General features: G+C 42.3%; 1 protein-coding gene across 3 annotated transcripts in view; it reads right to left on the reverse strand.

Moving 5' to 3' along the window:
- The window catches only part of cers5 (ceramide synthase 5), a 126,858-nt gene that overhangs the window by 66,194 nt on the left and 45,085 nt on the right, over positions 1-15,579 (reverse strand). For all 3 annotated transcript variants that reach the window (XR_009640960.1, XM_060821119.1, XM_060821117.1), the window contains exon 4: positions 12,185-12,242. Coding sequence is in view for 2 of the 3 variants with exons in the window: in XM_060821119.1 (XP_060677102.1) it covers positions 12,185-12,242 (58 nt within the window). In the remaining variant the exon portion in view is untranslated. The remainder of the gene's footprint in view (positions 1-12,184; positions 12,243-15,579) is intronic.

Genomic DNA, 15,579 nt, shown 5'->3' on the forward strand with positions numbered 1-15,579 from the left:
AAGATGCCAAGTGAACGATTATGCATAGAGAGGTATAATTTGCCATGGTATTTCAGGAGCTCATCTGCCAGGACTCGAGTCTCCCTTGTTCAGCTCCATGTCACTGTATCCGACAGCATCCAAACAAACAGAAGGTAATGCAGACCTATCCAAAAAAAATGCACAGAGGTCACCATTGGGTTAGAGAGAGTCTATCTTCTCATATGCCATCAGTCTACCACATTTCACACTATAGAAGTATCTGGATCAGCACCTGATGGAAACTATTTAAAGAGGCAGATAGCAACAGCTCTCCCAAAACAGCAACTCAGGCAGTGAATGCTAACATGCCTAAATAGCACAGAAAGTAGCAAAGTGGCTGAACCCTGCATGTGTAACACTCAGTGATAAGAAGAATGCCAAAATGATGTTAACTTCAGTGGAAGGAAGTCACAGCCTGTAACTGCACCACATTAGCAGTTCTATGGGGAAGGGACCCGAAGGAAGCAGCACAAACACCCAAAGTAGTCGGATGCAAAACGGAGGTTCCCATCCATCGGATTCCCACTCCACTCCTAACTAAAAGTGTCCAATTTTCTTTGGAAATCATTCATCATCTTGGCTTCCACTTCTCCATAAGTCTACCTTACCCAAGCCAAACATAAACTTGCACATTTCTATCAGATCACTCAAGTTCCTTTGCTCTAGGAAGAACCATCTCAAATTTTTCCAATCTAGCTAAAACCCTTCACACTTGGAACCATTCTCAAATCTCCACTGCATCCTCACACCCTTCAGAGATACAGCAGCAAAGGGTATCCCAGAACTGGGCTCAGAAAAAGGGTGATGAAATGTCACCATTATTCAGTGATCCACCACTACAGAAAAGGTCCCCTCTCTCAGTGCAGCTATGATAAATAAAAGCCACAAGGGGAATAGTTATAGACTATTATTCTGGCTGTCATTGAACTTAGTAGTGCTGTTGTGGTTGTACCAATCCAGTTAAGTTGCAAGTATTCAATCACTTTCTTTACTCCACAAAAGGACAAAATTTTAAAAAAGGTTAAGGGACGACAAGATTGTCACAGAGCAGCCAGTCAGTCATAGTGTTGGTATGACTGGTACATACAATGGTTGGGGCCCTTCTTGCTGGAGGCATTATAATGGCACAAATATTACCCAACACTTGTCTGGCCATGCACGCAATGCTGTCAAAAAAGTAGCATAGGCAGTGACTGCTCCTGGCCTCATGATACAGGGAAAAAAGTAGTCAACAAAACAGATGAAAATAGACGTTTTGAGTCAATGCTTCAAAATGAAAAGGTGGGAGGACAATGAAAAAATTTTCTGGAGAACAAAGAACAATACAGCACAGGAACAGGCCCTTTGGCCCTCCAAACCTCTGCCAACACAATTTGCCCTTCCATACTAAAACTGTCCTGTAAGGATCCGTATTCCTCTATTCCCTTCCTATTCATGTATTTGTCCAGGTGCTTCTTGAATACTGCTATTGGGACTGCTACCACCACCTCTGGCAGCACGTTCCAGGCACTCACCACACTGTGAATAACCTGCCTCACACAGCTCTTAAACTCCCCACCCCTGCACCTCGAACCTGTGTCCCCTAGTAATTTACTCCTCCACCCTGGAGAAAAGCCTCAATTTCCACTCTATCCATGCCATTCACAATCTTATAAACTTCTATCAGGTCACCCCACAACCTCCTGCTTTCCGGTGAAAACAAACCCAGTCTATCCAACCTTTCTTCATAGCCAAAATCCCCCATACCAGGTAACATTCTGCTAAACCTTTTCTGTACAATCTCCAAAGCATCCACATCCTTCTGGTATTGTAATGACCAGAATTGAATGCAACATTCCAAGTGTGGCCAAGTAAACTAAAAAGTTTTATAAAAGCTGCAGTATGAGCTGCCTTTCATTAATCTCAATACCCCTTCCAATGAAGGCAAGCATATCACAGGCTTTTGTTTTTTTTTAAAAAAAAAACTATCTACCTGCACTGCCACCTTCAGTGATCTGTGAACCTGCACACCCAGATCCTTCTGAAGCAGGCTTCTTTGTTGTGTGGGAGCTCTGCATTACAGCAAGTGTTGACAATCAAAAACCCTTCAGAGTTGAGCCACAAAATTAGTTAGGGGTGGGAAAGATAAGCAAATTACTCAGTGGCAGCCACTCAACACCACTAATAACTGCTCAGGTTAACAAATTATGACTTCCGATGCCTGCAAAGATATTTGGCGGAGGCAAATGAAAACTCTTCATATAAGTACATTGTGGTTACAAAGCAATTTTTTAAAATTTTAAAATGGTAATTTGTCTATTTAATGGTCTTGTATTGCAAAGCAAAGACTACACAACTGCAGAATCTTATTTACATACATCCAGAACCAAGAAGAAAAAGCATATGCCCTGTCCAGGCTTGCAACATAAAGGCTGATGAGAGTTAGAAGTAGTGTCTCACCAAACAAGATGAGACTTGCACTGTTAAATACAGTTTAGAACAATCAAAGTCATTGGGAGGTTGGAAGTAGGGGGAGAAAAGGATTTGGTACAATCCAACCACATAAACAACACTTATTGCAATATCCCTTGCTGCAATATGTGGCAAACCAAATTGGCTAACCCCTCCTGTTTTGAGGATAGGTAAGCAACTATTTCAAATCTCCTTGCTAATAAATTAGTGACTACACCTGCAACAGCCAAAGCAAATTGGAAGAGTGAAGACATAATTAGCTTTGTTGCCAGAAATGAAAATAAAAACTCAGTTGTTTAGCAACAGTCCACTAGATCTGGCTATGGTCCATCCAGATATTTAAAACTTCAAAAAACAGAAAAGTTAGCATTAACAGCAAATATCCTGGAGCCTAACTTCTATGCTCAAGCTCTTCACCACTGCCATCAATGCAGTAGAAATCAGACTAGAAGACAAATCAATTTTGCTTATAACAAAATCAGCACACACATTCCATTTTTCCATGATTTATTGGTGTAACAGCAAAACCTTTCATTGGTTTTATTTGAACAAGTACATTAATCTCTGACTAATCTTACCACTGGTTCTTGGGATCATGGAATTCCAGAATAGTTATAGCACAGAAGACCAGTTGACTCAACTGTATCTGCGCCGACTTTCTCCTTCGTTTCCATCTTTAAATTAGACGATTTTCCATTATCCATCTAACCATGTTATTTTGTACAGTAAATTGCATGAATTGGATGAAAAATACTGGAACGAGTGTAAAACCATACCAAACAAAAAAGGATATTAAAGAAACAATTAAACCCCGAAAGGAGCAAGACTCCACACTAGTCATTTTCAGAGTCATGGAGAGGTTAATCCACCATAACAAACACTCATCGCTCCCCTTAAAAGCAAACTTAGACTTGAAGTGACTTTTTTTGTGGTAGGTTTACTATACATCTCTGATCAATTGTATACAATTAATGCTCCGATGCATTAGAGTAACAGACTGCTGCCAATGGCAAGATGGTTGGCAAAGGTAGCCACCACTTGCACAGCACCACTGGTGCCTTCTGGTTGCTTCTGGTCATCCCACTGGCTGGTCCCTTTGTCCTGCTCACCATCTCTCTTGCTGCCAGGCTTGCCACTTCAGTCAGGGAATGGGACAGCAAGTGAGGCATGGAAGTCTCTTTCCAAGAACTCCTCTGGGTCACGTGCTTTCTAATTTCAGAGGTACCAGTCCACTCCATAGAAGAGTCCTGTGCCATCACAGTGAGACGCAAAAGGGACTGTAGGGTTGCCCCCCCCACTAATAATTACAGTTGCAGGAGGCAACAAATGCAGCCTTTGAATCATGAAACACAGCATTATGCTATTTCGGAGAAGACAACACTAAGAACAAGAGCAACAAATCTCAAACAAGAAAATACTTGGATTTGTACATTTAAATTGCGCATCTGCCCTCAATTGAAGTCACTGGAATATTTACAAATAAATAGCAGCAAATGCAACTAGTCTCACTGTTATTTTGACAACAATCTTTGGACCAATATACTGGCCTGTACTTTCCACTCCAAATGGGAGCGGATGTCTTAGTGTAAGAGTGCCTGCCATTACACAGGAATTCTGGAGCAACACCAGAATTAAGCAAAAAGGCAAAGCCTGGTCAATACAAACAGAAATACACTGGGTGAGTGTAGTGATTGAAACGAGGTCAGCCAGACGGACCTCACAGAATACAAGTTCTGATTGGACCAGGTAGACATCCCCAATCATGGAGCCCTTCCAGACAAATAGAAACATGAGTGTAAGAGGTTCTGTTCACTCAGTTGACTGAGGAAACGGAATCTGTGTCACAGAATATCATAGAATCTCTACTGTATGGAAGCAGGCTACTTTGTCCATCCAGATCCTCTCAAACCTATCCCATCTCCATGGCTAAGCCACATTATCCCTGGACACTACAGGGCAATTCAGCATGGCTAATTCATCTAACTTGCACATCTTTGGTATGTAGGAGGAAACCCACGTAGACACGGGTAGAGCGTGCAAACTCCACAGACAGTTCCCAGAGGGTGGAATCGAATCCGGATCCCTGGTGCTGAGAGGCAGCAGTGCTAATCGCTGAGACCCCATGCCACCCAAGGACTTTCCACATGCAAGTAAAGAGTGACTTGGTGACAGAATACAGGCCTCTGGGGTTATTTCAGTGGCAAAGAGAGAAATGCATGCTCTTGAAGAATGGTCCTCAAAACATTTGTCTTTGGAGTTGGGGTGAGCATTTCTGGCACCATGCCATTATTTGGAAAGTTTGACTCTTGATCCTGCTGTCAAAGACTGGGCCCAGTATATGGAAAGAATGTGTTTCTTTTCCCCCCAGGCAAATGACATTACAGTAGATGAAATGCAATGAGTAATTCTCCTGACAGCTTGTGGACTTGCAGTTATTTCAGTTATTGGGAGCCTAACTTTCCTTGAGGCACCAGATACTAAAACCTTTCAAGAATTAATAGATTTAGTTAAGGAATATTACAATCCCAAGTCATCTCTAATTCTGAGGCTATGAGTTTTACTTGACAATTCAAGGAGGGGGAAATCCATATGGAGATTTTCAGTTAGGTTAAGATGACTGGCAGAGGCATGTGACTTAGATTTAACCCTTAAATGAGATGCTGAGATACTGTTTGGTATATGGGATTAAAATGATAAGACTGTGCAAAATCACCTACTAGCTCAAGTCTAGTTAGGCTTCAAACAGGCACTACAACTAGCTTTAAATCAATGAAAATGCAGAAAGTGGGGCATATGAGTTGCAGGGTATTCTGATAGAAGTGACACCCTTGCTAGGTTGACGGAGCTTGGGGGAACACCACTTGAATGAAGGCAATTATGTCACCTCACTCAGGACATATCCTGAACAGCGAGACCCTAGATCAGCCACAGCAAAATCCCAAAACAAAGCCAAACCTCAGACAAACAGTTTCAGGAAGGTCTAGGGACCAAGGCCACCTGGCATGGTGACCAGGAAGCAAAGTCATGATTCTGCATGGCCCGCACAGTGCCATTTGCCTTACGTCCAAAAATAGAGGCAGAAATCAGGAGGCTGGAAAGTGAAGGAATCGGCAACCCAATCCAGTTAATGGAATGGCCAGCACTGGTTGTATCAATTGTGAAGCTTGACGGGTCGGTTTGCCTTTGTAGGGATTTTAAACAAACGGTAAACTGCTTTTCACAACTGGATAAATACCCAATCCATTGCATGTAGAGGATTCATACACAAAGCTGATAGGGGTTGTCCTTCACAAAACTGGACAGGAGCCATGCGTACCTACAACTGTGGTTAGATGAGGATTCCCAGAAGTACACTACAAATAATAACCGTAAGGATTTGTACCAATATACGAGACTGCTTTTTGATGTATCGTCAGCCTTTGCCATTTTCCAGTGGACAAGGTCTACCCCAGGTCACCATTTATCTGGATGATGTGCTAATAGTAGGAAGATCAATAAGGAGCACTTGTAGAATTTGGAGAAATGTCTAAAGACTATGTCCAAGGCAGGCATATGCCTTAGAAGGGAAAAGTGTGTGTTCCAGGCACCCTAAGTGATCTACATGGGCTGCAGAATTGAAAAAGACCAGGTTACAGCCATTGGAAGATAAAGGGAGGGTGATCAAAGGGACCCCTGCTCCCATGTCTGTACTGGAGCTTAGGTCTTTACTTGGGTTGGTGAATTATTACAAAAAATTCATACTTTACCTGGTTTATATCTTTTGTATCAATTCCTAACAAAAAAAAAGGGTGAGCCTTGCAAATGCTACTGTAGCCAAGCTACAGCTTTCAGGCAAGTGAAGAAACAGTTATCATGCTCTAAGGTGTTGGCACATTAAGATCCCAAGTGAGGTCTGGTATGGACATGCAATGCCTCCCTGCATGGCATTGGGATAGTATCAGCTCATAGGTGGGCCAGAGTGGAACGCCCATAGCGTATGCATCCAGGACTTTGGCTAATGCAGACCTTAAAATATGCCCAAATTGCCAAACATTCCTTTTTTTAAAACCATAATTGGAGTCAGGAAGTTCCAACAATACCTGTACAGATGTAAATTTGTAATAATAGACCACTCATCCCTGCTAGGTCTACTTAAAGAGGGCAAGGCAATGTCACCCACAGCTTCAAGTCAAATTCAGCAGTGGGCTTTAAGACTAAATGTGCATAATTATAAGTTGAAACACCATCCAGGAGGCCAAGTAGCAAACGTGAATACACCAAGCCACCTCTCACTGGCAGATACATCACCAGTGGTACTGCTACTGGAACAGTCCAATGGTTTTAAACTTTTTGGACACTTCCACTCACAGCTGACTGAAAGCAGCAAGATCCAGTCCTGACAAAACTGAAAATGGTGATAGTGATGGGGAATTGTAAAGTGCAGTCACAAACAGAATTTAAACTTTTTTGGACAGAGTGATCAGATCGCAGTACAGGATGACACATGATTATGGGAGCAAGACTGACTATCCTGAGATATTGGCTGATCACCACCAGGGTCATCCACGGGTGTCCAAAGTGAAGACACTGACAAGACGCTATGAGTGGCAGGCAGGACCGAATGCAGCCATAGCCGCATTGATGGGGGTAGTGCCCAGAGTGCCAACAAAGACAAAAATTACCGATAGCAGCTCCCCCACATCATGGACTTTATGTTCAGTCATTGTGGTCGTCCACTCAATGTCACTGAACGCGCAGAGTTCATTTGTCAAACATGGAAAAGAAGATAGAAAAACTGTGTGCATCGTTTGCAATACACAGATTCCCAGAAGCGTTGGTCACAGATAACAGGCCATCATTTAGAATTAGAGAATTCCCCAAAGTCGAATGGTATTCAGCATACAAGGACAGCTCCATGCCATCCAACCGTTTGTCTGACAAAGTGCAGTCCAAACTTTGAAGGCTGGCTTAAATGAACAGCCTCCAGTTTTACTAGATACCAAAATATCCCAGTTCCTATTTGATTAGCATCTCTACTAGAGCTATGACAATGCTCTGGACACAAGAGGTGAACGACTGTGCACCACACACCGTCTGTACCAGAGGCAGAGTTGGAGAAACTTGAACTGGTGCAGCAGGAGGAACCATAAGGAGAGAAAAAAAAGAACAGGCCTATGTCCTCTGACTCAGAGGGGAAAGGATGTGGGTGATTGTAATGAGAACAGCCAAATGGACCTCAGAATAGGAGTTCCCTAATTACGGCTATTAATCTGGTCCAATCAGGGAGCCCTAGCTGACAGACAAGAACAAGAGTGATGAATAAAGATTTGTGCACTTTGTGTCTCACAACTGCACACATACACCATCGGTGCTGGGGGAAAAATAAGCACTACTGCAGTTAGTCAGTAGTGTGGGGGTTCAAAAAAAAATAAAAAAAATAAACAGGAGACTAGGCCACCCGGGTGAAAAAAAGAAAAAAGAAAAAAAAGAACAAGAGTGATCACCTGCACACACACACTATGGGTGATGGGGAAATAAATAAGCACTACCGCAGTTAGGCGGTAGTGTGGGGGTTAAAGGGGAAAAAAAATATATAACCAGGAGAGAGTGGAGTGCATTATTTCCCCCTCCAACTCCATTTTGATTTAGTCCCTGCCCTCCCCTTCACTGTTTGATCACACAGCTTTGCCCTCTTTGATGTGAAGAGCACTGCTTGTCACTGGCCACTCGGGTGTTTTCCTATTTTTCTGGTGATGGAAATTGAATAAAGATTTGTGCACTTTGTGTCTCACACCTGCACACACAAAAACAGAAAAAAAATAAACAGTAGTCTGTTTGATGTGAAGGGCACTGCTTGTCACTGGACCACTCGGGTGTTTTCCTATCTTCCTGGTGGTGGAAATTAAATAAAGACTTTGTGTAAGAAAAAAGAAAAGATAAAAAAAAACAAGTGTGTTTTGATCACACAGCATTGCCCTTTTTGATGTGAAGGGCACTGCTGGTCACTGGCCACTCGGGTGTTTTAAAAAAAGAAGAAAAAAAGAACAAGAGTGTCTCACAGGCCACTTGGGTATTTCCTTTCTTCCTGGTGGTGGAAATTTGTGCACTTTGTGTCTCACACTTGCACACACACCATGGGTGCTGGGGAAAAAATAAGCACTACCACAGTGAGGCGATAGTGTGGGGGTTAATTAATAAGAGAAGAAAAAAAAGGATAAATAAAAAGAACAGCATCTTCCTTTCTTCCTGGTGGTGGAATATAAATAAAGATTTATGCACTTGTTCTGCACTGTGTCTCACATCTGCGCACACACTACATGGGTGCTGAGGCAAAATAAGGACTCCCGCTGTTAGGCAGTAGTGTGTGGGGGTGGGGGAAAGAGAAAGATTTTGAAAAAAAGAAAAAAAAACACACATGAGTGTCAGAGGTTCTGTTCACTCAGAAGTGCCTCGGAGGGAGCTGGATCAATGGTAAAAGACTCTTCATTTTGAGAGCGAGCGCGAGAGCGAGACTACGGATCCTCATGTATGCACCCTCAAACTTCTGTGACCATATGCACGTCCAGTTGTCTCTTAAAATGTCCCCAATGACCTTGCTTCCACAACTGCTGGTGGCAACGCATTCCATGCTCTCACAACTCTAAAGAACCCGCCTCTGACATCCCTTCTATACTTTCCTCCGACCAGCTTAAAACTATGACCCCTCGTGTTAGTCATTTCTGCCTTGGGAAATAGAGTCGATAGCCAGAGACTATCTATGCCTCTCACTACCTTGTATACCTCAATTAGGTCCCCTCTCCTCCTCCTTTTCTCCAATGAGGAAAGTCCGAGCTCAGTCAACCTCTCGTCATAAGATAAGCCCTCCAGTCCAGGCAGCATCCTGGTAAACCTCCTCTGAACCCTCTCCAAAGCATCCACATCTTTTCTATAATAGGGTGACCAGAACTGGACACAGTATTCCAAGTGCGGTCTAACCAAAGTTTTATAGAGCTGCAACAAGATCTCATGACTCTTAAACTCAATCCCCCTGTTAATAAAAGCCAAAACACCATATGCTTTCTTAACAACCCTGTCCACTTAGGTGGTCATTTTAAGGGATCTGTGTACCTGCACACCAAGATCCCTCTGTTCCTCCACACTGCCAAGAATCCTATCCTTAATCCTGTACTCAGCTTTCAAATTCCACCTTCCAAAATGCATCACCTCACATTTATCCAGGTTGAACTCCATCTGCCACCTCTCAGCCCATCTCTGCATCCTGTCAATGTCCCGCTGCAGCCTACAACAGCCCTCTATACAGTCAATGACACCTCCAACCTTTGTGTCATCTGCAAACTTGCTGACCCATCCTTCAACCCCCTCATCCAAGTCATTAATAAAAATTACAAACAGTAGAGGCCCAAGGACAGAGCCCTGTGGAACACCACAGATTTCTAGGCAGAATATTTTCCTTCTACTACCACTTGCTGTCTTCTGTTGGACAGCCAATTCTGTATCCAGACAGCTAAGTTCCCCTGTATCCCATTCCTCCTGACCTTCTGAATGAACCTACCATGGGAAACCTTATCAAATTTGGTGACGAGATACCAGCCTCTGTAGAGGGGTGTGGGGGTGGGGTCTTTAGGTTTATTTTCCATTCAATGTTTTTCTACACAGCAAGGTGCACTGTGCTCGCAGCAGGAGGCCCATTAGAAACAGCTGCCCATGGGAGCTACATTGGCAGTCATGTATACACTGCTGGGCAGGATAACGCAGCCATAAAGAGTGACTAAAATGTATTTGCACTATAGTGTAAACGTAGGAAGAGAATAAAGTACTAGTGAATATTTATGTGGGAAGATTGGACAGGCTTGGATTGTATTCACTAGGAATTTAGAAGATGGAGAGGTCACTTGATTGAAACACACAAGATCCTGAGGGATCTGGTCAGGGCAAGTGTGGAGAGGATGGTTGTGGGAGAATCTAGAAGTAGGAGTTACTGTTTCTAAAAATGGGTCAGGCATTTAAGATAGAGAACTTCCCACTTTGCCTTTTTGGAGGATGAGCATCTTGACATTCTTTATATTTAAAAAAAAACACAGGTGGATAGATTCTCAATAAGCAAGAGATGGAAGATTAATTGGGGTTTGCAAGAATATGGAATAATTAGAGCAGTCATGATCTATTAAATGGCAGAGCAGGCACGAGGGATTCTTGCTCCTGATTCATCTATTAAACATATCTTGTGGTATTAAAATGCAGCACCCCAGGTCAGGGGATGTGGACTTTACCCCACAACCTTCCATACGTTTGAGTTATGATTCTAGCCATGATATTTCTTAGTTTCTTTGTGCTTTTGAGGGCGGCACGGTGGCACAGTGGTTAGCACTGCTGCCTCACAGCGCCGGAGACCCGGGTTCAATTCCCGACTCAGGCGACTGACTGTGTGGAGTTTGCACGTTCTCCCCGTGTCAGCGTGGGTTTCCTCCGGGTGCTCCAGTTTCCTCCCACAGTCCAAAGATGTGCGGGTCAGGTGAATTGACCATGCTAAATTGCCCATAGTGTTAGGTAAGGGGTAAATGTAGGGGTATGGGTGGGTTTCGCTTCGGCGGGTCGGTGTGGACTTGTTGGGCCGAAGGGCCTGTTTCCACACTGTAAATCTAATCTAAATCTAATCTATATAGTACGCTGGTATGAAGTGTAAGTCAATAAACCTTGACAGAGGAGTCATTTTAAACACCCAGAAACAACTACCATAAAATGTTTGGAGTCATTTAGTTCAAAGAACTGAAAGATAACCAGCTCCAACCCTAAAGTTTTTTTTTAAAATGTATCTCTCACATTTTAAAAGGAATAATTTAAAATGCAACAAACAACTGTACTTGCTCTTTTTAGGCACCATACCCTAAGAGGGCATTAGTAACTGTGGACTGAAAAGCAGGGATGTGACCCCCTGCAACATAAGCACTCTGGATATAAACTGTACTATTCAAACATGATAGAAGCTGGTAGTTTGTCACTGCATCACCACAGTTCCCATCAAGTGCTCCCTTGAACAACTTCATTTGACACTGCTATTAAAATGCTTCTTGCCCAGTTTAAACAATGTTTTGACCTAGGTTGAGTGTTAGTGCCCTCTACTCATTTAGGATGTCATTGAGTCAAACCACACTCAAAAACATTAATATCTTGACAAACATTCCAAACACCAAGCTGAAATCCTGCTTCCTTCTCAGGTGCAGGTAAAAGATCCTCTTACACTAGTCAATCGGCAGAGGAACTCCCTAATTGTCCTGACCGCAGATACTACGCCATTATACAAAGATTCTTTGTTTGAGAGAGTTTGCTGTGCGTAAACTGGTCATCATCTTCCTCAATGTCTCAGTGATGAAACGTCACACATATTTCACTGGCTGTTCTGACGTAGTGATAGATGCAAGATTTTTCTTTAATTTGATTGGCAAGTAAAACATCTTCCCCCAATCCCCCTCAACTATATCTGCAAAGCATAAGTAAATTTACTCTAATAGATCTACATTGGAAAGCAACAGAACACAATCGTAATTTATTGCAGAATGCCCTCTATACTGCACACCAGTAACTTTGTCAGACCATTGCTCCTCTAAGGAGGATATCCTATGATTCTTTTTCTTTTAATCAAGATAAAAAAAAAAGTTAAAAAATGTCAAATGCTTTCTTCCCTTTGGGGCAGAGTGGTGCAGATTTATAGACACACACACGTAACAGCACTTACCTTCCATAGAAATCTCACTCCATAGAAGAATATATAGAAATAAAATACAAGTCTCCACCTGCAAACACAAAACACTTGAAATCAGAAAATGAGGGGGTGGGGGCTTTATCCCCATCAAGTCTAAAAAAGGAGCTCACGTTGACTAATCTGGATTCCAAAGAATTTCTTTGTTTTAAAAAAATAAAAAAAGGTTTTCAAAGAGAGGGAGGAGAGAGAAAAAAAAACTTTTCCCCTACCCCATATCTACTCCTTGCTCGATAAGAACTTCACAAGAATAGCCCAGAAATTTAGTCAGTTTGCTCCAGCCTTGCTCCTGTGCCTCAGATCAGTTATGTTCAAATGACTCCTCAGGTGAAGGGCCATTGGCCACAAGCCTCCCAGATTAAAATATATAACTTGGGCTCAACAATTGGGGAAAATACTTGGAGAAAAACAGCAAAGCTTAGTTTATTCTTCCGAAACAACAGTGGGCACGCAGCACAAATCTTTCTATATTGCAGGCCACCAACAAAAAGTCCGTTAATACAGAAGCTTTTAATGCTAGTCTTTAACCAGTCACACAGCCAGTGTTGTTAACAACTGAAGTGACTATTAAGAGTCATTCATCAGCATTCCTCAGTGCTGCAATTACTTCATGATCAGGTACTTCGCAGCTTTCCTATCCCTGTAATCTACAAGCACTCAAGTGCATCTATTCCACATTTGTAATCCACAATGAGCACTGCAGAGTGGGCCTAATTCACAAATAGCTCAAACATGCACGTGAATTACATTAAAAGGCTTCACACCTTCGAAAATTTCTACTTGGAGTTGAAGTCAAAAAAGGCAGACTTGAAGACTCCAAACACTGATGATTCATGGGAGGAGGGAGGCATTTATACAGTCCAACAATTTTAAAAAAGGGAGCTAAATTAACAAATCACCTAAGCAAAAGCAAAATACAATTGGATGTAAATAGGCTCATTTTTGATTTTTAAAAATGTAAAGCACCTTGGTTTACTGCCTCTCACTGTGGAGGTGAATTTAGGTGTTTGGAATTCAAAGTTCAGCTGCCATTCAGGGAGGCAAGCGTTGTGTTTGTATAAACATTAACTGGCAAATAAAAATGCCAAACCACTTCAGTGTTGACCTCACTTTAAAGAGCGCAAGTGAACACATCTGAATATTAGCCTGCATTTACTGCTCCAGTATTTGCAGAAGAGACAATCCGAACATTTTCCTAACGATTTGTAAATGATCAGTCTCTCGCCACATTACAAAAGTAGCAAGATGATCAGCAAAATAAGCTGTTCGATGCTGCAGAGACTCATGACCCATTTAGTGAAATTACTTTTTTTTTTGACGACTGGTGTCTTTTTTTTTAAAAAACTGAATACACATTCTATATTTCAAGAATGACAAGAGCATCCTTGATTCTGTGAATTAAATGAAGCAGCCTTTGGCACAGTATGCTGAACACTGATCAGGACGTGTGAATTCCCACACACAAAAAAAAAGCAGAGAGGACACATCCTGGAAAGGGCAAGGCTATTCTGTTAGAAGCGCAAAACTTCATCTACGAATAATACAAAAATCAGGGCATTCTGTTTCTTAGGAGGAAAGAACGAGATCACAAAACAGTACCTGCTTAAGTTCTCTGCCCAGAACCCGAGACAACTTTCTAGAGTGCTGCTTCATAAAGGTCCCTGCAAATTTGTGAGCATTTCTAAACAAATAACTTCACATTTAAAAAAAATGCTTGACTTTCAAAGTGCTACAAAACTCAACAGATTAACAGCAAGGTCAACCCACTATCCCATTATAGTCTCATATTCCCCTCAACAGCTCTCAACACCATATTGGGGGAAGTGCAACATACACCGTTAAGGGTAACACTTGGATACACAAAGAGAAATGGTTTCCCTGGACAGATTAGACCACAAACCCCAATAGAATTTATTTGGGACAGCCCACGTCAAATACAACTCCAAAAACCAATGACAAACTGGTACAGCATTTCAGAGCTGGCCAGAATCCCAGAAACCATCGAGAAATTAATCAAGCAATGAAGATTTGTGTTGACAATGTCTTAGTAGACAGTGCAGCAAGTGAAGTTTGCAATGGTCTCTCAATTATCAGTAATGTGTTTATATTCTACCCCAGAACTTAGATATTTTTATCCTCTTCTAAACCAAATGAAAGTGAAAAACTCAAAGTTATCTGATTGCAGACAGGCAACAGTAAAAGTCATTTGCTGAGTATGGATTTGTGCTCTCACCACATGCTCGTCTGTTGATCAAGGAAAGCACAGGAAGTTGGGAAGTTCCTTTCAGAAAGCCTTGGACTACCATAGAAAACACTGGGCCACAAACAATTCTTTCCATCTTTCATGGGGCTGTTACCTTTTTCCATTGGAGCACAGCTCAGTGGCTGCCCAAGTGGCTAAAATCAAGGCCACTGATTTATGCAACAAGCAATCAAATCCATTCCCTTGTGGGTCTGGCTACTGTTGGGGGTGGGGGTGGGGGGAAAGAATCCAATCTCAATGGATTACAAATTGGGGCCATTGGTTTACAGTGACTGAGTAAGCAAATTCCCAATGTTTGTGACATGAACCTCCAGGATTTCCAATGACATTTTGGAAATCACACTGCCCACCTCTGTGCATCCAATAAATCAGTGGCCTTGGTCATTCTTTGCATGAGTCGAGGCAGCAAGCACCAGCAGGCTATCGTGACTAGAGAGAGGACATGAATCCAAACTGCAGCCTATATGCAACCAGAGCCACACACAGGAATAGGTGTTGAACAGCAATTCAGGAGCAGCCCCCTACTTAATTTCATTCTCCCTGAAAAGCACAGATAACACAGGAAATTACACTATCAATCACAACTCTGATTCAGATCAGGAAAAACAATCCTAAGATTTGCCATTTTGAGACAGATACAGACTGCTGTTTGACCTCCAAAATTTTTATTGTTCAGTTTGTGATCAAATCAATGGGCTCCAAAATAAAGCTCCACAGCAGCGAGAATGCCAGACTATCAAAGTTCAAGAATCCCACTTCCAGGGGCTACAATTGCAGGTAGCAATAGGAAAAAAAACTGAACACAAAAGGAACAACAACATTTAGTTTGTGGCTCTGTAAGGCTCATGGCAGTCCAAGACTTTCCCCAAAAAAGAGTGCTGCACTTTCTCTTCCTCACTTTTCTGGTCTATAATCAGCAACTACATTGATAAGAGTAACTTGATAATACTCACAGGTTTCCCTCACCCACCCATTAGCGCAGTTTTTTGCTGCTTCATCTCTGCTCCCAGACAAATGGGAGGATACAACAGCACAAGCTACACTCTGGATTCACCCTCCATTTTTACAGGGGGACACGAGGTGGGAGCAGAGAAGAAAAAGGGGAAGA

This window comes from Hemiscyllium ocellatum, chromosome X (assembly GCF_020745735.1).
Source record: "Hemiscyllium ocellatum isolate sHemOce1 chromosome X, sHemOce1.pat.X.cur, whole genome shotgun sequence".
Taxonomy (NCBI): Eukaryota; Metazoa; Chordata; class Chondrichthyes; order Orectolobiformes; family Hemiscylliidae; genus Hemiscyllium; species Hemiscyllium ocellatum.